Source organism: Helobdella robusta (assembly GCF_000326865.2).
Source record: "Helobdella robusta unplaced genomic scaffold HELROscaffold_11, whole genome shotgun sequence".
In the NCBI taxonomy this organism is placed as follows: Eukaryota; Metazoa; Annelida; class Clitellata; order Rhynchobdellida; family Glossiphoniidae; genus Helobdella; species Helobdella robusta.
Window position 1 is genome coordinate 1,272,696 of NW_008703617.1, and position 23,597 is coordinate 1,296,292.

The window sequence follows — 23,597 nt, forward strand, 5'->3', positions numbered from 1 at the left end:
TGCTAATATGTAGCAACAAAAATGATCAAAAAATATTAACTAAAATTTCAACAACTTTAAAATAAATAACAAAAATAAACAAAATGTCACAGAATGAACTACATCAGAGCAAAGCAAACTCTATCACAGCCCATATTTAACCGTAATCAGAGGTAATATTGCTAAATATTAATAAACATTTATAAATATTAATAAATATTAATAAATATTCATAAAAACTATACCCTCAGAGCAAAGACAACATTAAAGTAGATGGATAGACTTTCTTGCTTCTCCAAAGTCTTTTTCTTGCAGAGTTTATTGGAGTAACCGACGAATAAGACATCGTTAATTTTTATCTCGTATTTGTGTGTACAGATGTGAGTGTTCACAGTCAGTAGCAGATTTGCTAACACTGGGTCTTCAAAGCTGTATAAATTTTTTTATTATAACTGTTGCTATTAATTATAGTTATATATGAATTTAATGAATCTTAATTATACATATACACACACTAACACACACACACTAACACACACATACACACACACACACACACACACACACATATATATATATACAATGAAGAAAAAGTATATATTCATCTTACATACCCAACCAAAACTCCATTTTTAATACTAGATAGTCCACTTTCGCTGAAAAAAATAATAAAATATTATTAACTTATTTAACAATAATTACTATTATTATTTTTATTATAGTTAATCTCATGCAGTAACCTATTAGGCTAATAATCTAATAATTTTTAATCTAATCTAATAATATCATTATTATTTGTGGTCAAAATATTATTATTATCATATTATTATTATCATATTATTATTATTATTATTGTAATTTTATTTATTATTATTTTTATTATTATAATTGTTGTTATTGCTATTACTTACTTGCAGACAGAATATGATGGTGTTAAAGACGGTTTCAAGGCATAGTAATGGTTTGATAAGATGGCTGTGTTTGATTGGTTTATAACTTTATAGATTTTCATTTAAGATACTGATAAAAGAAGATAATGTGTAATGGTCATCAAAGAAATTATTAATTAATTTAAATTAAAAAATCATTTAAAAAATTAGGATTTAAAAAAGTTTTAAATTGAGAAAAAAAATCAGATTGAAATAAGGATAAATAATTAAAACTAACAATTCAATTTAATAAATTAAATAAAATTTTAAAATAATAATAGAAATAAAACAAAGTTAATCTAATTTCAACTTTAATAATATTTTAATAATAATTAAAATTAAATGTTTCTTACATTTTTTCACAAAAAAAACTGAAATTCCAACCTAAAACGTCACGACTTTCAGCATTTTTAACGCTATTAGGGTACCTAAAAAGTAATTTTTCGCCTCCTGTCCAGGTGGAGGCCAGCAGAATGCACACCGGATCGGAATTCATCATACACCCCAGGCACTTGTTAAATCTAAGTTAGAAAATTTTTTTCGTGTTTACTTTTAATCAATCACCAGCGATGTGCAAGTTTTTTTTGTTTCGTCAAAACTATGTCGTATTTGATTCTGGTATAATGACATATACATATATGTAGAACATAACATATTTAGAGTATATATATATATATATATATATATATAGGAGTGGTAGGAAGGGGTCGTCCGCGATTGGGATGGAGAGAGCAGGTGGAGAAGGACAGGGTGAAAGCGGGGTTGCGTGATACTGAGGCGAGTGACAGATGTGGATGGAGTCGAGGGGTATTTCGGTTTCATCATAGGTAGCCAAACGGCAACCCCCGATCTCGGGGAAAATGCCGTCTAAACGTGTGTTGTATATATATATATATATATATATATATATATATATATGGCCATATACTTAGAATACTTAATGCATATAAAAAAGGTTCTAAGTGTTTTCTAGTAGTATCATCCTATAGTCTATCACTTTTTTCCTTAAAAATTTCACTTAAAATGAGAGCATAATTTATAGGTAACAGCTATAATAGAAATAAGACATCTAATCCTATTTAAAATTAAGATTTCCATGATTTTGCATATTTTTGTTTTTAAACACTTGTGCAACAAACATATACCATACAGGCAAACAGATACACGCAAACAAACAGACAGACACCCACACAAACACACATACACACCCACAAAAACATTACGAAACAGACATGCAAGCATACGATCAATTTGGCTCCGTCTTACCATTTGAAATTTTCATAACTATCCTACTTTAATTGAACCAGAAACATTACAAATTTTTCATTTGCTTCAAACTCATTTGATACGGCTTATGTTGTTTATATTACACTACATAAAATAATTAATTATTTACACAAGATGTGTAAGTACACACACACACACACACACACACACACACACACACACACACACACACACAACACACAAACACAAACAAAAATATTTGTTTACATATTTATTATACGCTCATCTATCTATATCAACACAACAAATTTTAAAAATTGTCTACAAAACTTTAATTTCATGATGATGACATCTTATTGATCACATCAAAGGAAAATTTCAGTGTCATCTATCCAATTAAATTGTATCACAGTAATGACGACAACGAATTTATAAGTTCATGCCGCGATATATTGTTAAATCATATAAGTTGAAAGAGTTATAAAAGCAATAGCAAAATTGAATGACATTATAAATTCAAGTTAAAATATTAACAACCATTATTTAAACGTTTTCAAGAATCACTAAAGAAAGATTTATAAAAAAAGTGTCTACACTCAGAAGAATTAAAAAACTGTTTAAATATTCTTTGGCGAAAAATTTTATGGTATTATATAGATTAAATCAGACAGATTTGGCATTTTCAGTAGAAGTTTCAAGTTAAATTTGATAAAATAATATAATAATAATCTCATGGAACGATTTTAAACTTTTTCTGTTTGATTAAGTTGATTAAACAGAATCAATCGGCAAATATATCACGTCTCTTTGAAGTTTTCGGCCTTTGAATGTTGTTGGCCCACGGGTTAGCCAGCAGTGGCGAATCAAACTCCTCTTCATTATTTTTAGATTTTCTATTTGTTGCATCTGTCAGGTCGATGTTAAATTCGTCCATATTAATTTTAACGTGACGATCATCCCGTTTGTCACCGCTGACGTAGACATTTTCGTGTCTGTTGTTAGTGTGGAGCTCTTCCACTTCGTTGTGGTTATCATCATCATTTTCGTTCATGCTCCCGTGTATAATCAAACGTTTGAACTGCTCAAGATTCTCTTCCAACTTCTCCCTTCGTTTTTCCTCTTCCTCATAAGCACCACCACCATCTTTTTTTCTCTCAAAATTATAACTTCTCGATGTCAATTCATCGAAATCTTCCATCTTGATGGCTCTAGAGCCAATTAACTGTTTGTTTTCATTCATTCGCGAGCTTGATCTTGATTCAGAAACATTGGAAACGTCGTTGACTGCTTTAGATTTAACTGTTTGATCATGGTGTCTCGCTACGTGCACTGGTTTTATTTCATCCTGAATGTCGATGTTGAATAAATTTTGCGGAGCGTGGATCATTTCTTTGGTTACCAGAGCATCAAAATCTGTCAGCGATGGTTTTTGCTTGTCAATTTGGAAGGATATCGTTTTTTGTGGCGATCTTAGGATGTCTTTTTTATTGTTGTGAAGATGTTTGGCCGGCGATGCATCGTGATTTGATGATTTGCTCGTTAAATTGGAGTTAACTTTTGACGATTTTGTTGATGGTTTAGGCGGGTTGAATAGATTAGTACCAGGCTTTTTCTCGTGTTCGGCTTTCTGATCGATAGTTTTTGGTTTTTTGATGCTCACAGATTTAGCACTTTTATTCTCAAAATGATTATTTTTGTTTTCTTGCTTTGTGTGATTTATATTGCTTGAAGCGTTTTCATTTTTATCCTTTGTTGAATGTTTGGTGAGTTCATTTTTATCTGAATTGATTTGATCATGGCTGACTTTCACGTTATCTTGTTTCTTCTCGTCCAGTTTTTTCATTTCTAACCATATTTTAACCTTTTCTTTCGATGCTGATTTTCTAGCTTCTGACTCTAATCTCTCTCTCTCTTCTTTCTCCCTCTTTTCTCTCGCTATCTTCTTTTCTTTTTCTCTCTTTCTTTTCAATTCTTTATTCTTCTCTTTCAACCACTGCTCAATTTTTTCATTACAATTCTGCCAACAATATGTTTCGTCAAATAAATCCTGTCTGCTTTTTCTCTCTCTGCTGAATGAGTGATTGAGATTGTTCTTCTTAACTGTGGACGCTGTTGATCTCGACGACGACGACGATGATGAACATCTTGACTTCGAGTTATCAAGTATGGATTGGGATTTTGACCTGGATTTTGACCTAGACTTTGATCTTGAATTTGATCGATATCCTAATTTGTTCGAGGAGAATTTTGAAGAATCTTGGTAAGAAACTTTATTTTTTTTAACTAACTTCTTTTTCATTTTGCTACTTTCAGTTGACGCGTCACTTTTAGAATCAGATTTTGTTGAGTTCTGAGAACTTGATTCAAATTTGTTATTCCGTTCATCTTTAGTGTAAGATGTTTTATTGTTACCCCTTTCAGCAGATGAAATACTCTTTTTCTTAGATTTCATTCCTTCATTTTTATGAACTGTTTAAAATATATTTAAAAGAAACTATATTTCATTTTTAGTAAGCATCTAAATCAAATTCAATTGGGAACAGACTTACTTGATGGTAAAGAATCCTTTAAGCTGCTACTGCTATCAAAATCAGAGACATCATAGTGCTGTTCACTCTGATCTTTCTTCTTCACTCTCATTGACGAATGGCTACAAGAATGTTGAAAACAATCACCCTGTAGCGCAAGAGCAGAACTTTGAGATCTGAAAGCGGCTATTTTGTTTCGCGTGAATTCTCTTCTCTTGTTCATGTGGAAGATTAATTTCAGAGTTTCGACTAATTTTTCAGAAGGAACCTTATTTGTCATAGATTTCATTATAAGCCGACGCAGTTCTGAATACTTTCTATCTAGCATGTCTAATTCGAAATCATTCCTTGCCGCTCTTTCAGTTGATCTTGGCCTCCTTTTCACCAACTGACCATCGAAATCAGAGCTACCCCACCTGTTATTATTTTGACATGGTCCAACACTTCGTCCCTGACGATATCTTTTTTCTGCATTGTTACATTCCATTATAAATGGTTGCTAAAATTAACCACGTTGATTTATATTTTCATATATCTCTCAATTAAATTTGATTTTTAACTATTCATTATTTTTTCATTATTTTAATTTTTATTACCATAATGATTATCGCCATAATATTGTGAACTTGATCAACAATTGAAGTGAAGATAGTTGAGAATTGACATTCAAAAGTACACATTTTATTGTTTTGTATGTATTATCAGATGTTTGTATTGTATATGGGTTGTATGTAAGCATGCATATATGTACGCATGTTTTTGTGTGTATCTAGTGCTAACAAAACAGTGTTATTTACATTACCTATGGCGTTGTTTATAGCAACCATATCACCTTGATTGAATTTATAAAAAAACATGATTTTATCAAAAAAATTTGTTTAAGGTAGTAATATATATAAAATAATAAATGTGTTATATTATCAAGTTGTTAAGTATAATCTTATCTGTGATTTAACTATATTTTACAACCAAGTTTATAAGCCATGTAGCTTGTGAGGTTAAATTTCAAATATGAGGCGCTACAAAATGATATTAATTTTATGCATGTAACTACACTGACACTGACGTAAATAAATGTTAAATTAATTTTTTTAAATTCCTTATTCTATTATTTGTCAGATAATTTTTTACTTCATTTAATAATTATTAAATTGACTTTTCAAAATATTAACCAATCCAATAGAATTTTTGTTTTTTAAATTTATAAACGTGTCTTTTAAAGTCCTTGTGATCAGATTGTGTCTGATTGAAATTATTGGCAAAATGAAAATTATACAAATTACAAATTAATTGTTTAATTTTAAATTAAAAAAATTAACTAATAAATGAATATAATAAAAAAAATTAAAAATATGAAGAAAATGGATGATGCCAGATTTAAACCAATCTGCTTCTTCGCTATCTCTTTGTTCCTGGTCAGTAGAGTCATTCATATTTTTATTTAATACAACAACACACGTTTAGACGACATTTTCCCCGAGATTGGGGGTTGCCATTTGGCTACCTATGATGAAACCGAAATACCCCTCGACGCCATCCACATCTGTCACTCGCCTCAGTATCACGCAACCCCGCTTTCACCCTGTCCTTCTCCACCTGCTCTCTCCATCCCAATCAAGGACGACCCCTTCCTACCACTCCTTCAACCTCGAACTCCAACGCTCGCCTAATCCTGACCCTTTCATCCCTTCTCAACACATGTCCATACCACCGCAATCTCGATCTCCCTATCAATGTCACAATGTCCTCATTCAGTCCCATCATTGACATCAGCTCTGTACTACTCCTCCTATCCTTCACTTTAACCCCACACATCATCCTCACCATAGCTCTTTCAGCCCTCTGCAGTACACTTTCCTCCTCTCTCCTCAACACCCAAGTTTCACCACCATATACCATCGCTGCTCTCACACATGCTTTATATACCCTCCCTTTCATCTTCACTGACCATTTCTTTCCACACAATACCCCACCCAGTTCCCTAAATTTCATCCATCCCACACGAACTCTAGCCGTAACTGCGCTCAAACATCCTCCATCCGCGTTCAGCTTATCCCCTAAGTAAACAAAGCTTTCCACTCTTTCAATACCACCGCTCAACCCCGTCCTTGCGTCCGTCCTATTAATCACACCGTGAACACATTTCTTACATTTGAACGTGCCTTCCACCTTTTTCAGTGCCCCCCTCACACCACTACATCTCTTATGCACCCATTTCTGACATCCTATACAGAAATTGATAATTATTTAATAATTAAATTAAATTTTTATTTCAAATTTGTTGTGTTGATATTTTAAAAATATGAACAGTTTTTTCAAACTTATTGAATGCTTCAGTTCTGCTGACACAAAATTAATCATGAAATTTCTATTGAAAACAGGGATTCTCATTTATTCTGGTGGGCCCGACTATCTTCCAGAAATTATTTTTTGGACAGTTAGGCACTGACAATAATTTTACGGAAATATGGTCAGTGTTTTTTGGCCGGGGATTAGGTGCCATAATTGGCTACTACATGGGTTTGTACATCATACCGAAATCGAACACCATGCTTTGGATGACTCTTGCGCTCTTGATTTTGGCTTTCTCAGTTGGAGCCATATCGTTCTGCACTGATTTCAATATGATGTTGATTGTCCTTGTTACTCAGGGATTGAGTGCTTCTGTCACTAGAACAAGTGATTCTATCTTATTTTATTTATATTTTATAATTTAATAATTGTGATATTTTTTAAATATTAAAAAATGTTTGTCTAAGTTTAGCATCTCATTGCTTTTGAACTAGGTCTCCAAAATTTGTCTAAGTCAATGTATGGATCAAGCCCTCCGAGAAATCATGCTAGCTTCACTTACATGTCCTGGGCTCTTGGATGTGTTCTTGGTACACTGCTAATTCTCATGTTTCCTGTCAGTAGGACGGTCATTAATGATGATGCATCCACTTTGTATGTTACTTCAAATGTGTTGAAATCTAACATTACAATGGTCAGTCGACATGTGCGAGCTGTGGAAGATGTGAGCGTGGGAAGTATGATGCCATCTTTGAATTTCAGCGATGGCTCCAAATCGACGTCGCCGTCATTGACATCTTTGTCACCTACATTAGAAACTTCATTGACAGAACTTATTTCATCAACACCGTTATCAGAGCAGTCTGTTTCAACCTCATCAGCAACAACGTCATCATCACTATTACCATTACCATCATCATCGTTGTCATCATCACCACCAACAGTACAACCATCACCGTATGTAGTAACCAACGCATCAACAGCCAGTACTAACGTTCTCAACCAGCCAACATCATCATCCACAATGATGACATCTACATTAATGACAACTAATGCCTCAACCAGTGTTACAGAGTCACAGAAGATTGCCAATATAAATTCTTCACTAATCACTAATCAATCCCTAATTACTAATTTATCCCAACCAATCCCTAACAGTATGACTCCCGTCCCCACACGACCGCTGGTTTTAAATGGCAACAGTAAGAATCACCACAAGGAATTTGCTTCTGGGCATGCTATAAATTCCAAACTTAAAAATAATTTATTTAAAAATCCTTTGGATACAAAATTGAATGACATTGAATCTGGTTTAACTCCTCCCACTTCTACTACTACTACTACTACTCGTGCTACTATTTCTAATGCTACTACAGCTGCTGCTAATAATACTTCTACTACTAATGTTGCTTCTATTACTACTACTACTACAAAAAGTAATAATGGAAGTTCATTGGTTATCTCAGCATCGTCATCGTCTCCATCAAAAATCTCATCTCTTAGATTTCCAGACAATACAAGAAATTTTAGTAATAATGCTACAATCAATCATTTAAACAATGTTACCTCTACTACAACTGCTACGACTTCTACTAGTACTGCTACTACTTCTACTACAACTGCTACTACTTCTACTACTACAGCTACTACTACTACTGCTACTACTTCTACTACTACAGCTACTACTTCTACTACTACTGCTAACAATTTAACTTTCGTTACTCTCGCTTCTGCACCTAAGTCACCTACAACAACCACAACAGCCAAACAGGTAACAAGTTCCTCTCGAAAAAAGTCTGACGTTGAGGAAGTGATTGCTACCTCAAAAGCTGCTACTGCTGCCACCGTTACTACATCTACTACTACTACTCCTACTGCTACTACTCCTACTGCTACTACTGCTATTACTGCTATTACTGCTACTAGTTTTGGAGTTATTCAAGGTAGCATTGAACATGAAACATCCACTCCGATGGTTAAAGTTATAAATCTAAAAAATACTATCTCCAATTTAAACATTAATCACAAAGTTTCTAGTAACAAAAGTAGCAACAATAGTAACAACGATAATAATAATAATAAAAGTAATTTTCATTGGGATGTTTTGTACCTAGAAAACCTAAAATCTTTTGTCAAAATTATTTGCGTATATACTGGGTATCATTTCACAGGATTTTTGATAGGATCAGTTATAATAGTGATAACATCTTTGTCGTTATTCGCTACCTACAAGCTATTTGTCAACTATACGAACGTTAAAAATTACACAAAAGTCGAGCAGAAAGCTAAGCAGCGTGCAGACAACTGCTTGAGATATAAATCCTACGTTGTCTGTGGCGGAGCGCGTTTTTTCATTGGTATTATATCGCTATGTGAGGTTGTTTTAGCTGGTTTTATGCCCTTCATGATAGGTTATTTTGATTCTACTGAGTTAAATTCAAATATAACGCTGTGGTTATTTTTTAGTTTTCTATTTTGGCTGTCCTTCTTTATCGGTAGGTGTTTGTATTATTTATTTTCGGCAAGCAAGTTGCCGGAGTTGTTCATAATGATTTCAGGACTTCTTGGCTCGTTAGCGTGTGCATTTGCTATGTTCATTGCGTCGAACTTTTATCATGCTATATCCTCTTACGTCCTAATCATTTTATTCTCATTACTCGCGCTTTTCATGTCCGTTTTAAATCCGTCTGCTACAAATTACTTCAACAAATTCGCTCTTTCACATGCTGTCGACTTAGTGCAAGACCCAACTCAATATTTCGCCGAGATTTTTGTCGCCACGAACCTGCGATACCTTCCCGTCCGATTGGAGCCTGGTTATTTGATAACAGCGCTGATGATTTTTCTAGTAATTTCTTCTATATATCTGCCAGTTTTTTGTTTAGTCGTGAAATATTTTAGAACTAATTTCGCGGTGCTGGACTCGAGGAATTCTCAGGACGACGAAAGACTTAAAAAAATTAACACTGGCACTCAGATAGAGGAAGAAGAGGAGATGATATGTACGAATTTCGAAGGCTCAACGTCTTGCAATAGACCCTTGCTATCTAGTTAACATCATAACATTTGCGCGTGTGTCTGTAATTGTAACTCAAATACATTGAGTGTTGGTGTAGATTTGTTGAATACATGAGTATATTATACGTTGTTATATTTCAAGTATTATACATCGGGATTGTTTTGTTTATTATACTATATATATATATATATATATATATATATGTGTGTGTGTGTGTGTTTTATTTCTGTTGTTTTATGGAATGTGCTTTGCGAGTTTCTTTTTTTTAAAATCAATGAACCAATTAATAATAATATTAAAAATATTTTTTTTATTAATCTGGGGTTTAAATCATTAAAAAAATTCCATTTTTAAATAAAATCTGATTGTAAATAAGTGAAATGTAAATAAAATGAATCATACAGATGATTTAAATGTCCAAAATGAAAGCTTTTTTTACACACACACACACATATATATATATCAGACGTTTTTACATGTTTATTCATAACTTAGTTTCATCTTTAACAAAATAAAATAACTTTTTAAGGTTTGGCTAACCGCCAGATAAAAAATATCAATTCAATTTATGTATATATACATACAAAATACGCTCTAACACATATATAATGTTTCACTCATGTGCCAGATAGATAATGAAATTATTTTCAAATTCAATTTAAATTTTCAAAATCATAATTTTTAATAATGATTTCAATAACCAATAATAATAATTTATAATTTTTAATAATAATTTCAATAACCAATAATAATAATAATTATTTTTATTTATATTATTGTTTGAAATGTTCATCAGATTTTTAAATATACATACAATCACGATGAATTGCAAAGAAATGAAAACAGTAGCCGAATAAAATAGTTAAATATTTATTAATTTATCAATGTACATAAGTCTAAAAGTTGGCAAAGTCGTTTTAGTAACAATTATGAATACGCTTGAGTATAAATGGAGAAAGATATATTTAGAGATACGAAGAATTATATTTAGAGAGAAAAAGAAGAGAGAGTAGAGAAAATAGACAAAAAATGGATAACATAAAAAATTGAAAGAAAGATCAGAAGTGAGAGACAAGGTATGTGAAATAAGTTAAAAAACAGAAAGTATGAGAGAAAGAGAGAGAGAGAGAGAGAGAGAGAGAGAGAGAGAGAGAGAGAGAGAGAGAGAGAGAGAAATGATTCACGTTATGAAGGCCTGTAACCATGATATGGATTGGGATACAAAGTTGGTTGTGGTTGATAGAAGTTCTGCTGCTGCTGTTGTTGTAGCAACTGCTGCTGATGGTACTGTGAAAGTAATGTTCATTATGTATTGGTTAAGTATTTTATTAAATTAAGTTTATTAAATTTTTGACAACAAATTTACCAGATAACAATTTTCATAACATGATTTTATATTACGTTATCCTGTATAGCTCTCTTCAAGTTAGTTGCTCTTGAAAAAGTTATAAATTAAAAACTCCCCACACACAAAAACGTTTAAAACTCAGCCAAAAGACTAAAAAAATAATAATAACAATAAATGATAACAATAACATCAATAACAACCTGCACGTTGATGTTATTATTGTAAGCAGGAAAGTTGTTATTGATGTATTCACTATTAGGAAAACTGAAACCAATAGGCCTAGCTATCTCCGCCGATGTTGGTGGAATCATTGCGTTGTTGTTGATGTTATTGATGTTTTGCTGTGCCTCGAAATTAAGGATGCCGTTGTTGTCATTATTGTCAGTGAAATCTGAAAATTGAAGTTTTTTTTGCGATTTTACAAGAAATTGTGTAATAGATGTTGACAGAAAATTTGAACAGCTAAAAAGGAATTGAAATTCATTAAAAATTTGCGTGTCGTCAAGATGATACAGTTTTAGATAGAATAACTGAAAAATGATATATTTAATGTGATATAATTAAATAAATTATCATGATATAATTAAATAAAGTATCATGATATAATTAAATTAACTTGAACTAACAACTATCCATGAATGAAAACGATCTTGGAGCTGTTGCTCGTACTTCTTCCTAAAAGTATAATGAAAAAATAAAATTCAATCAAATAAAATATTCATTAATCAATCGATTAATCAATTAATTAGTCGTTTTCATTCATAGATAGCTGTTAGTTCGATTTAATTTAGTTATATCATGATACTTTATTATTACTAGATAAATTATTGACTAGTAAAGCATTTCTGTATTCGCATGCAATCTATACAAACAGATACAACCAAATACAAAACACAGACGAGCAAATACAAAAATATACAAATACATACAGAAACATGAGTTTGTACCTGATGTGGTAAGACACTCCTAGTAGAATCTAACTTTATTCTTTTATTTTCAATCTCCAGTTCTCTCAATCTCTCACTCAATTTTTCATTATCTCTTTGCAACTTTTCAACTATTTCAATACTTGTGCTGTTGTTGTTGTTGCTGCTGTTGATGATGTCATTTTGTGAGTTGTTGTTGTTGTCCGGGAGTGGTTGTTGTTCTTTTAATAACTTTACTTCTTCTTCTAACACAAATTTTTCCTGAAAAATAATTTTTTAAAAGTGATTAAGGTGCATTTTATTAAAAAATATAATGTAAAATACAGACTTTTAGTTTATTTAATGTTAATTAAATGATAATTTCATGTTAATTTAATATTACTAACTGAAAGCAATTCATCAACTTGAGACTTTAGTTTATCATTCTCACACTCCAACTCTTTAAATTTTGTTGTCAGTGAAGAATCACCTTGGATCTAGGGGAGTAAAAAAATGAGGATTTACTGATAAAAATATTTTTAAAATAATAAAGAGTTGTACAATAATTAAATTAATAAATAAATAAAAACAAACACATTTAAAATCTACAAACATTTAGGCTTTTAACAACATCAACACTTTTCATATCAACCAGACTACATCGACTTTCGTTGGGAACTGTTAGCATAGAAGTGTCATCAATGACTTCAAAATCATCAACTATGAACTGGAAAACTTTACTAATGCCAGCTAATCTATCGTCTGATGTCACATAACAGAAATGATAAAATTCTGTCTCATCCACTTCGAGTTTTTCAACTGATGGTATAATTAAAAAAATTATGTATTATATTATAATATAATAATTATAATATATAAAATGGTAATTTATATGTATTTAGATGGCTGATCCATATGTATTTGGATAGTTGGTCCCATATTTAGTCAGATGATTGGTTTTATATTTATTTTATTTATAATAGAGACCACATAATTTTTTCAGATGATTTAATTAATTTAATTATATATGACATTTTGTGTTTTGTCCCAATGTCAACTCATGAATAAAATGACTCAAATAAGAAAAACTATGTTAAAACGAAACAAAATATTCACTAATTAGTTATAAATTATATTATTAAGTAAAATCACCATCAAGCTGAAAAATGAAGCTCTCCTTGCTATCAGGATTCAGTTCCTTGACATACTTTGCCAGAATTCTTTCATCTGATTGGAGCCAGCCAACTTTGAACAGGCCAACCCAGTCAGTGAGGGAAGCCGTAAATGCCGGATCTATCACTAATTCAACTTCCAACTTGCAATCCGTCACATACTTATTTTTAAGATTTTTAAATGTTACTAAATCGTAACGAACTATGGATTCTTGCATTATTTTACGATTTATATATAATAAAAAAAATTATTAAACTATTTAATTTTTATTATTTTAATTGTTTTAATCGAGTGTTTATATTTTTAATCTAATTTTTTACTTGTTACTACTGTTAGGTTGTTAAAATTTATCTTACAGTGTTTTTTTTTCCAATAATGAATAATATATTAATAAAATGTATAAAAATCCCCCAAAAAATAGGCAAAACAATGAATTTACTTGTTTGAAATAATATTTTAGTAACAAATTTATACTAAAAATCGTAAAAATATTAGCCGATCTCGTGTGATTTCTTACCGTCTACTCATTAGATTAAATTATTTTGCTAATATTTTTAAGTTAAAACAGAACGCAGCTTTTGTTGTTTAATTACTTAGATTCACTTTTAGTCGGTCTTTTTAAATTTTAAATGTTCCGAGTTAAATATTTCAAAATTAGTGTTAAAACATCATTAAAAATGAAATATTTGATAAAAAAAAGTTGTAAATAAATGAATAAATTAATTTTTTAGCAAAATCTTTTTTAATTTTTTTAATAATCACATTAACACCGTTGGTTTGATTTGCAAATTTCTGTTTTTTTCAAGTTCTGTTCATCATCAGCTTCAATCGCCATCTTCACTAATCTAATCTAATCTTAAATTAAAGTTACTAACTAAACCAAAAGAGTTGCTATTGAAATCTATCAATAAAATTAAGTAATTTAAAAAATGGCATCTTCGAGAGGACAGTTAGAAACTTCAACACTAAAACAAAACATGGAAGACCAGTTGGACAGATTGATGGAACAACTGGCCGATATTGAACAGTCTAAGTTAGTGAAAATAGTGTAATTAGTGATTAAATTAGAATTATTAATGGTTGGTTTTTTTTATCTTACTTGTTAAATATAGATTGCCAAGTTATGTTATCCCTTGAAAATATATTATTATTATTATTGTCATTAATAATTTTATTAAAAATATATTTAGAAATGATCTGGACCCCTGTGAGTATGAGGAAATGAAGAATGATACGATGGAACAGTTGAGTGAGTTCAATCTGTCACTCACAAAAATGAAGGAAGGGAACTTGAGTCTCGTTGATGATCTGAACAACATGCAGTTGGTCAGTTAGTCGTCATCCTCCTCATCATCACCATCACTGTCATCATCATCATCATCATTTTCATCATCATCACCATCACTGTCATCATCATCATCATCATCATTTTCATCATCATCACCATCATAGTCAGCATCTTCCATGTGACTTTTCAGAATTTTTATATTTTTTTTTTAATAAAAAAATTATACATAAGGCCATTCAAGCAGCCATAAGCCAAGCCTTCAAAACACCAGAGGTTATCAAGATGTTTGCCAAGAAGCAACCTAATCAATTGAGGGAATGCCTTCAACAGGTGTTTTTTGTATTAATTTGTATGCAAACTTAAATACCCATTATATACATACAAAAATCATGTGCAAACACGCGCATACATACAATACATTCATTCAAACAAACACAGATAAATTTCTTATACTTATACAAAAAATTTTAATTAACACAAACTGTGATCAAATTAAATTCTACCTAAAGGTCGAAAGAAATTTAAAAATTAATCAAATTTCCCAAGAAGATGCAAGGAATAAAAAAGTAGAAGTTCTAACTGCCTTGAAAAAACTTAAAGAACCTTTAAGTTCCGAAGAGGAGGCCTACCTAGCTAAACATTCATCTAATCTCGGCGTCAAATTTCAAAAGATTGAAGATGACGTCATAATAGATGGCGGTAGTAGTAATAATTTAGGTTCGCTTTTGGTTGTGCTTTGTTTTTTGTTTTTACATGTTTATGTTGTTGGTGTTGTTGTTGTGTTATTTTTATTGTTAATATCATCATCATCATCATTATCATCATCACCAAAGGTAACGGTAAGGTTCTCAAAGCAGTCAAAGAGCAGGTCAAGGCTTCGTCAATTAATCAGTAGTTGCGATGACGACGATGAAGAAGAAGATGATTGTTATAATGATGATGATGATAATGATAATAATAATAATGATAATAAAAATGATAATAATAACAGTGAAGATAATGATGGTGACGACGACGATGTTTGTCTTATAAACACGCCTTTCAACAACTTTCTACAGTCATGTTTTACAACTAATTTATTTGCTGTTTCAACATATAAATAAATAAATATACAAATACATATATATATGTACACACACACACACGCACACACACACACACACACACACACACACATATATATATATATATTCGTTGGAACTGTGTAGTACTATTTTTGATGTTGCGTAATAAAATATTGTGTTATTCGTTATTTATTATATGGTGTGTTGTGATTTGATCAAAATTTTTCTCCTTTTTCTTTTCTCTCTCCCTATGTATATCTATAACATGATATAACACGCACAAACACACACACATACACAAACAAACACACATACATACACACACAAACACACACGCACATTCTCTCTCGCATGCATGCAAGCACGCGAAATAATTTATAGATTTATAAGCGCTTTTATATTAAAATTTTGCTTGCTTTATATATATATAATATAAATTCATTATAAAAGCAACAGTAATCAGTGCTGCATACGTACGCACGCAGTTCAATTTTTTTTTGGGAAAATTCAAAATAGTTTGAGACCACACTTTGCTTAACATCCAATTCCAAGCCAAGCCAAGCTGAGCCAATATGCGTAGATTTATAAGCGCTTTTGTATTAAAATTTTGCTCGCTTTATGAACAAATATCCCAAATATCGATTTCAATGAAATAACGCGAGCGAGTTTAAAAAATATTTTATTCAAAATTTAATTGAAATAGAACATATTCACAAGTTTTGATTGCCAAGTAATTCCATTCAATCATTTAGACACACACATTCTTTAATTAAACTATCTCACAATCTATTTCTTTTTATGCTTATCAGTTTTCCAGATTTTGAAAAATCTTGTTCTCTCGGTATGGAAGTTGAGGGGATACAAATATTGATACTGTTTTTATAATTACAGAAAAATTATCCAAAATACAAATTAACAATATTAAGCGATAACACGTCAAATTGATTTTATAGTTTTAAAGCCTCTCTTTAATCAGTCAGTCAGTCACTCCGCCAGCCAGCCAGCTAGCCAGCCAGCCAGCCAGCTAGTCAGTCATCTAGCCAGCCAGCCAGTCAGTTTTTCTCTCTCCTTTTTTTCTATTCCCCAACTTATTTACTTATTATTATAATGGAAGTCGTTGATTGAAATGAATTCGTCCAGAGTGAGCCACCACAAACGTTTTGCGAATAACTATCCTTTCTTCCTATGGCAAGCTTGCTGACATTTGACGTAAATTAATAAATAAAATTCGTTAAAAAATTATGAGAAAAAGAGAAAGAGGGAGGGAGTGAAAAAAATAAGAAAAAAGAAAAGAAAGAAAAACAAAAGTTTAATAAAGCTGAGTGTGTATAAATTTCACAAACTTTTAAAAGTATCTGTATATAAACGTTAAGAGAAATAATTTTGTACTTGATTTTTGAGTTTTTAATAAATTTTTTTTACAAATGTTCTGCAAGTCGACTATTTTAATTTTTGATAGTTTTACAAGTTCTGCCTTTCATGTTATTCTTTTTTTTCTTCTAGATATTTATCCGATTTTTCGTCAAAATAATTGTGATAATAATTTGAACCAAGACTGCTACTACTACTGCTGCTACTACTACTACTAATACTGCTACTACTGCTGATACCACTACTACTACAGCTGCTGCTTCTACTATTACTGCTGCAACTTTAACAGGTATTTTTACTGCTTATAGATCGTTAAGTCGAAGGTTAAGCAGTAGAATTTTATACAGTAATATTTTTGATGAATTTTTTAATAATTGTGAACCAACAGAAAAAAGGATAACCGGATAGATGGATGAATAAATGGATAAACAGATAAATGGATAAATAGATAGATGGATAAATAAATGAATGAATGAAATGATAAATGGATAAATAGATAAGAGAATAGTTGGCGGTAAGGTATAATGTTTTTCGATTTCTAATGACCATGATGGCGATGATGACGTCATTTTGTTGTTGTTGTTGTTGTTGTTGCTGCTGCTGCTGATGATGATGATAATGTAATATAAATAATGACGATGAGATGATAGTTTGGTTTTGGGTAGACATTATTTCACTGTCTATGTTTTAGCAATGCTTATACACTCGTAAATATTTAATATGATAGCGATCAGACAATAATAACAACAACAACAATAATAATAATGATAATAATAATAAAAATAATAACAATGATACCAAAGAACAACGTCAATAACAAAATAATAAAAAAACTAATGGCCGCAAATTAATTTTCTAGCCACATTAACGAACGACAAGTGCCTCATTACAGATAGAAAATCAATTTACCCTATCTACACACGCACGCACGCACACACACACGCGCGCACGTACACGCACACACATACATACACACATAAAAATGCGGCAAAGTCAACGGAGCTGATGTTCGTCGTGGGAAGAAGTGTTGCAGAAAAACATTAGTTGGAAAGAAATTTTGAATATAGCTCATAAGAGGCAGAGTGGGAGTGTCGATGACTTTTCAAAGAGTTGGGACTGTCAGGCAAGAAGCGTACCTCATGCCTGAAGAAAGTTATTAGTAGCGCTGAGCAAGCTTTGTGTTGGTTGTGGCTGGATAGAAATAAATAGGAAAGTCGTCTGAATTAGCAAGCCATGGCTACAGTGAGACGACTTCGTATGGCAAACAGATCAATACCGCTGGAAGATCAGCAGCCATCGTGAAGCGTTCGAGTGATCAACGAGGATGTAAGGAGGTTGTTAAGTAAGGGCCGAAACATTTGACGAAGGGGATTCCTTCTCTGAGGACTTTTCGATGATTTGGCTCAACGGATTTTTCACACACACACACACACACACACACACAAACAAATTTTTTTTTGGATTTCTTGACAATTTTTAGTTAAGGCACTATTACAAGTATCTTTCTGTTTACTTTTTGTGTTTTTGAAGAAATAAATAAATAAATCCATGTAGAGAATAATTTTTATTCATTGATTACAAAATAAATTATTAAATTATTTATGTTATTATTATCATTTTATTATTATAATCATTTATTATTATTATTATTTTTTAATTATTCTCAGACAGCTCCTTGCATTATTGATGGTTTAATTTTCGCTTGTATTTAAAAAAAGAAATGTTGAAACGCTGTTAAAAAAATTTTCAGACATAACGAAAATGCCGTTGGTGAGGGTGATGATGGTGACAGTGCTGGTAATGATGATAATTATAATGATGATGGTGATGGTAATGATGGTGATGGTGATGATGACGTTTCCTTGAAAAGCCAAAAGAAGTTCAATGAGATCTTGCAAGATTTCTTCTATTATTTATTTTGTAATCAAAAGAAGGTACTGACGTCTGAGCTATGCTGATGATGATGACGACGACGATGATGATGATGATGAAGATGACGATGAAAATGATGATGATAACGATGATGACGATGCTAAAATTATGATGATGATGGTAGTGTGGCTACGATGACGACGACGATGATGATAAAGATGATGATGATGATAAAGATGATGATGATGATGTCATGATGATGATGTCATGATGATGATGTCATGATGACGATATTGTTGTAGTAATGGTGATAATGTTATTGTGATGGTAAATAATTAATAAAAAAATAAACGAATGAATAAATGAAAAAAAAAAGATTCAGTAAAAATATCGAGAAACCTCTGGAGGTGCATCTATATCACAATGCCTCTACAAACTCAAAAAAAGTTCATTTCATTCATTCAATCGTTCATTCAATCGTTCATTCATTCGTTCGTTCGTTTGTTAGTTCGTTCGTTCATTCATTCATTCATACGGTCCACAGTGGGCTCTATAAGATTAAGCAACAAATGACAAACTGCGGAATTCCAAAATCCTCTCACTATAACGAACGCGCAGTTATAAAATACACCAGATACACACATACACACACACACACATACATACATACAAACATACCTACATGCATGCATGTACACAAACATACAAAACAAAATTCTCGTTCATCATTCATAATTTTTTTTCTAAGCTCTCTATGTGCAAGAAAGTCTAAAAAAAACTTTGATAGGTGTTAAATATAAATAATGCATCGTTCGCTCATAAAAGTTTAAAAATTGTTTTGTATGGTTTTGCATAAACATTGTATGTGTTTAAGTATGTTTGTTAGTATGTTCGTATGTATGTTTGTATGTATGTTCGAATGTATGTTTGTAATACCTACATACATACAAATAAACAAACATACATGCATATATGCATAACAACATACATACATACAATCACATACATACATACATACTTACATACATACATACAATCACATACATATATTAACACGTAGATTTTAAAAAAAGCTTTCAGAACAAGTCGACAATTCTTATTTACCGCTACACTAGCAGTACATATGTTCATAATATTTTATGCGTGTCTAAATATGATGTACGTATGTTTGTGTGTATGTATGTTTGCGTGTATATATGTTTACATGTATGTTTGTATGTATGTTTATATGTCAATGTCAAAAACACAACAACAAAAGCAATAAAATCTAATTATAATCCAATAAAAATTTTTTTTTTCTGTTTGTTTTTTTTTCAACATAAAAAACACATGTGTGTAAACTGTTTGTTTGTTCGTTTGTATGTGTGTTTGTATATATGTGTGTATGTGTTTGTATGTACGTGTGTATATGATCATCCTCATCGTCATCGCTATTACTTTCCTTTTGATAATTTCATTCCAGGCCGCCTGTCATGCAAGTTGGAACAAAAATTAAATACAAATTTTAATATCAATGAAAAATTTATAAAGGGTTATCTTGTATGTATGTGTTTGTATGTTTACGTGTGTGTCTGTATGTTTATGTGTGTGTTTAGGTATATTTGTTTGTGTGTTTGTATGTATGTATGAGTATGTCTGTGTGTGTCTATAAGTGTGTGTGTGTGTCTGTAAGTGTGTGTGAATGTGTATGTGTGTGTGTATGTTTACATGTGTGCATTTTTATGAGTGTGTTTATGTATATTTGTTTGTGTGTGTATGTATGTATGTGTGTATGTACGTATGTGTGTGTATGTGTGAGTGAGTGTGTGTGTGTATGTTTAAGTGTGTGTTAATGCATATTTCTTTGTGTGTGTGTGTATGTACGTGTGTGTGTGTGTGTGTGTGTGTATGTGTGAGTTTGTGTGTATGTAATTTTTGTTTACTCTTGGTTTTTTGGGAGAAATATGAGAGTTTCGTTTTTTTTTCTTCCATAGAGAAACTCAACAATGCAAACACTGTCTGTCTTTCGCAGATTATTATTATCAGTATAATTCTTTCTTCCTATCTTCTTCTTCTTATTATATTATTATTATTGTTGTTGTTGGTTATTATTATTAATATAATTTTGTATAATTAATTTTATTATTATTTTAAATATTTAATTTTGTGTTTTTCTTGCGAGATGACTTCTTTTTTTTAGTCTCCTAGTAACTGCCAACACAACAGCGGAGTGTTATTACGTTTCACTTGTTCAAGTCTTCAGTGTTGTTTTCCGTCTTACCCAACACAACACCCAACACACACCACACACGCACACACACACACACATCACACACACACATACAAAAAACATACAAACAGACAAGACTCGAGTTGTTTGTTGACTGTGACATGCATTATGTAATTAGTAAATATGGGAGTGGGGAACAAGAAGGAAACAAAAAAAAAACGATCAATTAGCTAATAAAGAAAAGAATTTAGACACACACACACACACACACACACACACACACACGCACACACGCACACACACACACACACACACACACACACACTCACACAGTGAATCAATCTATCAACCAAAAAACCAATCACACAATCAGTCAACCCACCAATCATATTATCCATCTATGAATCAGGCTATCAATCATTCAAAAGCCAGTAAGTATGTATGTGTGTATGTATGTGTGTGTAAGTATGTGTGTATGGTGTTTTATGTAGGTATATGGTCATTTTGACATCTGAAATGATGAATTATGTAGGGTAACTTTGTTAAGTTAAATGAATGAAAAAGATACAAAGACAAGACTAAAAAAGCACCGACAAAGAATTGTGAGAAAAAGAGAGAGAAAGAGAGAGAAAGAGGAAGAAAGAGAGAGAAAGAGAGAGAGAGAGAGAGAGAGAGAGAGAGAGAGAGGACATAACAAATAGAAAAAGGATTTAAATTCATATCATGATATTATTCCATTCGTTTATTATAATCTCAGCCAGCCAAAAAAATAAAAAAGTTTGAAAAATATGTTATATAAAGTCGAACATAACTAGACAACACAGGCGCACAGGCACATTCAAGCACGCACATTTAAACACGCACATTCAAACACGTACACACATCTGCACACACTCACACAAACAAACACATTCGTCCAGCAAATCCCTTGCAAACCTTTCCAAAAAAAAAACACATCAGCGTCAACAACGAGAGAGACAGACAAATGAAATTGAAACAAAAAATCTCCGCTACATAATGAAACACAAAAGATTTAGATTTCCCGGGAGATAATGTGTAACTAACTACCACACTGTCACTCGTCTGCTGAGCTCGTGTCAAACTGGGCGCTATATAAATGCCAATCTTAATAAATCAAGCGACACTCTATCTTACTGGAGACTCAAATAACGAAAGAGAATGATTCCAGTTGCTAGTGTATTTACGAAACGCGTATTTGATTTTGATGAAATTTTGTTTGTATCAAATGAACATACGAACAAGCAAACAAAAACATACATACATACATACATACATATACCTACATACATACAAATGTATATAAAAAAACCGTACGTGAAAAAAAGATCATACGGCGACATACAATCAAACAAAACAAATGAACAAACACACATACAAACAAAACATTATACATACACACAGAACCAAATACAAAACCATACATACAAACGACAGATACATAAAATAGAAAAGCTGATACAGAAGCATTTTGAAAACAACCCTTCGTAATAATTTAATACGTCAACAAGAATCTTCTCAGAGAACTATCAATAATTCATTGTCTAGCTGCCAAACAGACGTGTAGACAAAAAGATGGATGTGTGTGTGTGTTTGTGTGCCTGCGTGCGTGTGTTTGTATGTCTGCGTGTGTTTGTATGTCTGCGTGTGTATGTATGCCTGTACATATATAATAATATTGTCGTGAATACATAAATACTTCAATGTTATAAGAGCGGTGCGCAGTTAAACAAATTTTTTGGAATATCTAAGAAACTAAGATAAAGATATAATGTTTTTTTTATAGTTTTGCCATTTGTTTTATATATAAAAAAAACAAAATGAAATGAAAATGATGAAAAAATGGATAAAGAGATGGACTGAGAAGAGAAAAGATAAAGAATGATCGCGGTAATGACATAGTTATATAGAGATTGATAGATAAGTTGGTGCACATGTTCTGGATTTTTATCTTCCTGAACCTAAGACGTCAGCCTATTTTTGGTTTTTAAGATGGATGCAGAGTGCATGCTTGGCGATTAACTTGTTTCATAGGATTTTCAACGTGTTTCCGCATACTTCCCACACGTGTTTTTGCATATGTTTGACGCGCTCCCACATGTTTTTTACAAGTTTATTTTACATTTCTTACACTTTGTATGTTGCATGCATGCATACATTCATACATACATACACACATACATACATACATACATAAATACATACATACATACATACATACATACATACATACATACATACATACATACATACATACATACATACATACATACATACATACATACATACATACATACATACATACATACATACATACATACATACATACATACATACATACATACATACATACATACATACATACATACATACAT

General features: G+C 31.6%; 5 protein-coding genes across 5 annotated transcripts in view; 2 read left to right on the top strand and 3 right to left on the bottom strand.

Annotated features, from left to right (window-relative positions):
• Positions 1 to 1,464, bottom strand: part of HELRODRAFT_190138 (hypothetical protein) — a gene marked incomplete at its 3' end in the record, with an annotated part of 2,624 nt that extends 1,160 nt beyond the window's left edge. The window contains exons 1-4 of the mRNA XM_009012717.1: positions 1,293 to 1,464; positions 891 to 954; positions 594 to 635; positions 225 to 408 (exon numbers count right to left, since the gene is read on the bottom strand). Coding sequence (XP_009010965.1) covers positions 225 to 408; positions 594 to 635; positions 891 to 954; positions 1,293 to 1,407 — 405 coding nt within the window. The remainder of the gene's footprint in view (positions 1 to 224; positions 409 to 593; positions 636 to 890; positions 955 to 1,292) is intronic.
• Positions 1,465 to 2,916: 1,452 nt separating this feature from the next.
• HELRODRAFT_167189 (hypothetical protein) lies at positions 2,917 to 5,150 on the bottom strand (the record flags this gene model as incomplete). Its single annotated transcript, XM_009012718.1, has 2 exons — positions 2,917 to 4,604; positions 4,685 to 5,150. The coding sequence occupies 2 exons, from the start codon at positions 5,148 to 5,150 to the stop codon at positions 2,917 to 2,919; spliced, it is 2,154 nt and encodes a 717-aa protein (XP_009010966.1).
• Positions 5,151 to 6,024: 874 nt separating this feature from the next.
• HELRODRAFT_167190 (hypothetical protein) lies at positions 6,025 to 10,010 on the top strand (the record flags this gene model as incomplete). The annotated part of the gene is made up of 3 exons (XM_009012719.1): positions 6,025 to 6,078; positions 7,045 to 7,342; positions 7,450 to 10,010. 3 exons carry the CDS (start codon positions 6,025 to 6,027, stop codon positions 10,008 to 10,010), a joined length of 2,913 nt encoding a protein of 970 aa, XP_009010967.1.
• Positions 10,011 to 10,855: 845 nt separating this feature from the next.
• HELRODRAFT_167191 (hypothetical protein) lies at positions 10,856 to 13,617 on the bottom strand (the record flags this gene model as incomplete). The annotated part of the gene is made up of 7 exons (XM_009012720.1): positions 10,856 to 10,870; positions 11,523 to 11,713; positions 11,949 to 11,997; positions 12,270 to 12,509; positions 12,635 to 12,724; positions 12,841 to 13,046; positions 13,380 to 13,617. 7 exons carry the CDS (start codon positions 13,615 to 13,617, stop codon positions 10,856 to 10,858), a joined length of 1,029 nt encoding a protein of 342 aa, XP_009010968.1.
• A 391-nt stretch (positions 13,618 to 14,008) lies between these two features.
• HELRODRAFT_185265 (hypothetical protein) lies at positions 14,009 to 15,585 on the top strand (the record flags this gene model as incomplete). Its single annotated transcript, XM_009012721.1, has 5 exons — positions 14,009 to 14,433; positions 14,591 to 14,726; positions 14,920 to 15,018; positions 15,198 to 15,405; positions 15,522 to 15,585. The coding sequence occupies exons 1-5, from the start codon at positions 14,330 to 14,332 to the stop codon at positions 15,581 to 15,583; spliced, it is 609 nt and encodes a 202-aa protein (XP_009010969.1). The 5' UTR covers positions 14,009 to 14,329.
• Between the last annotated feature and the right edge of the window lie 8,012 nt (positions 15,586 to 23,597).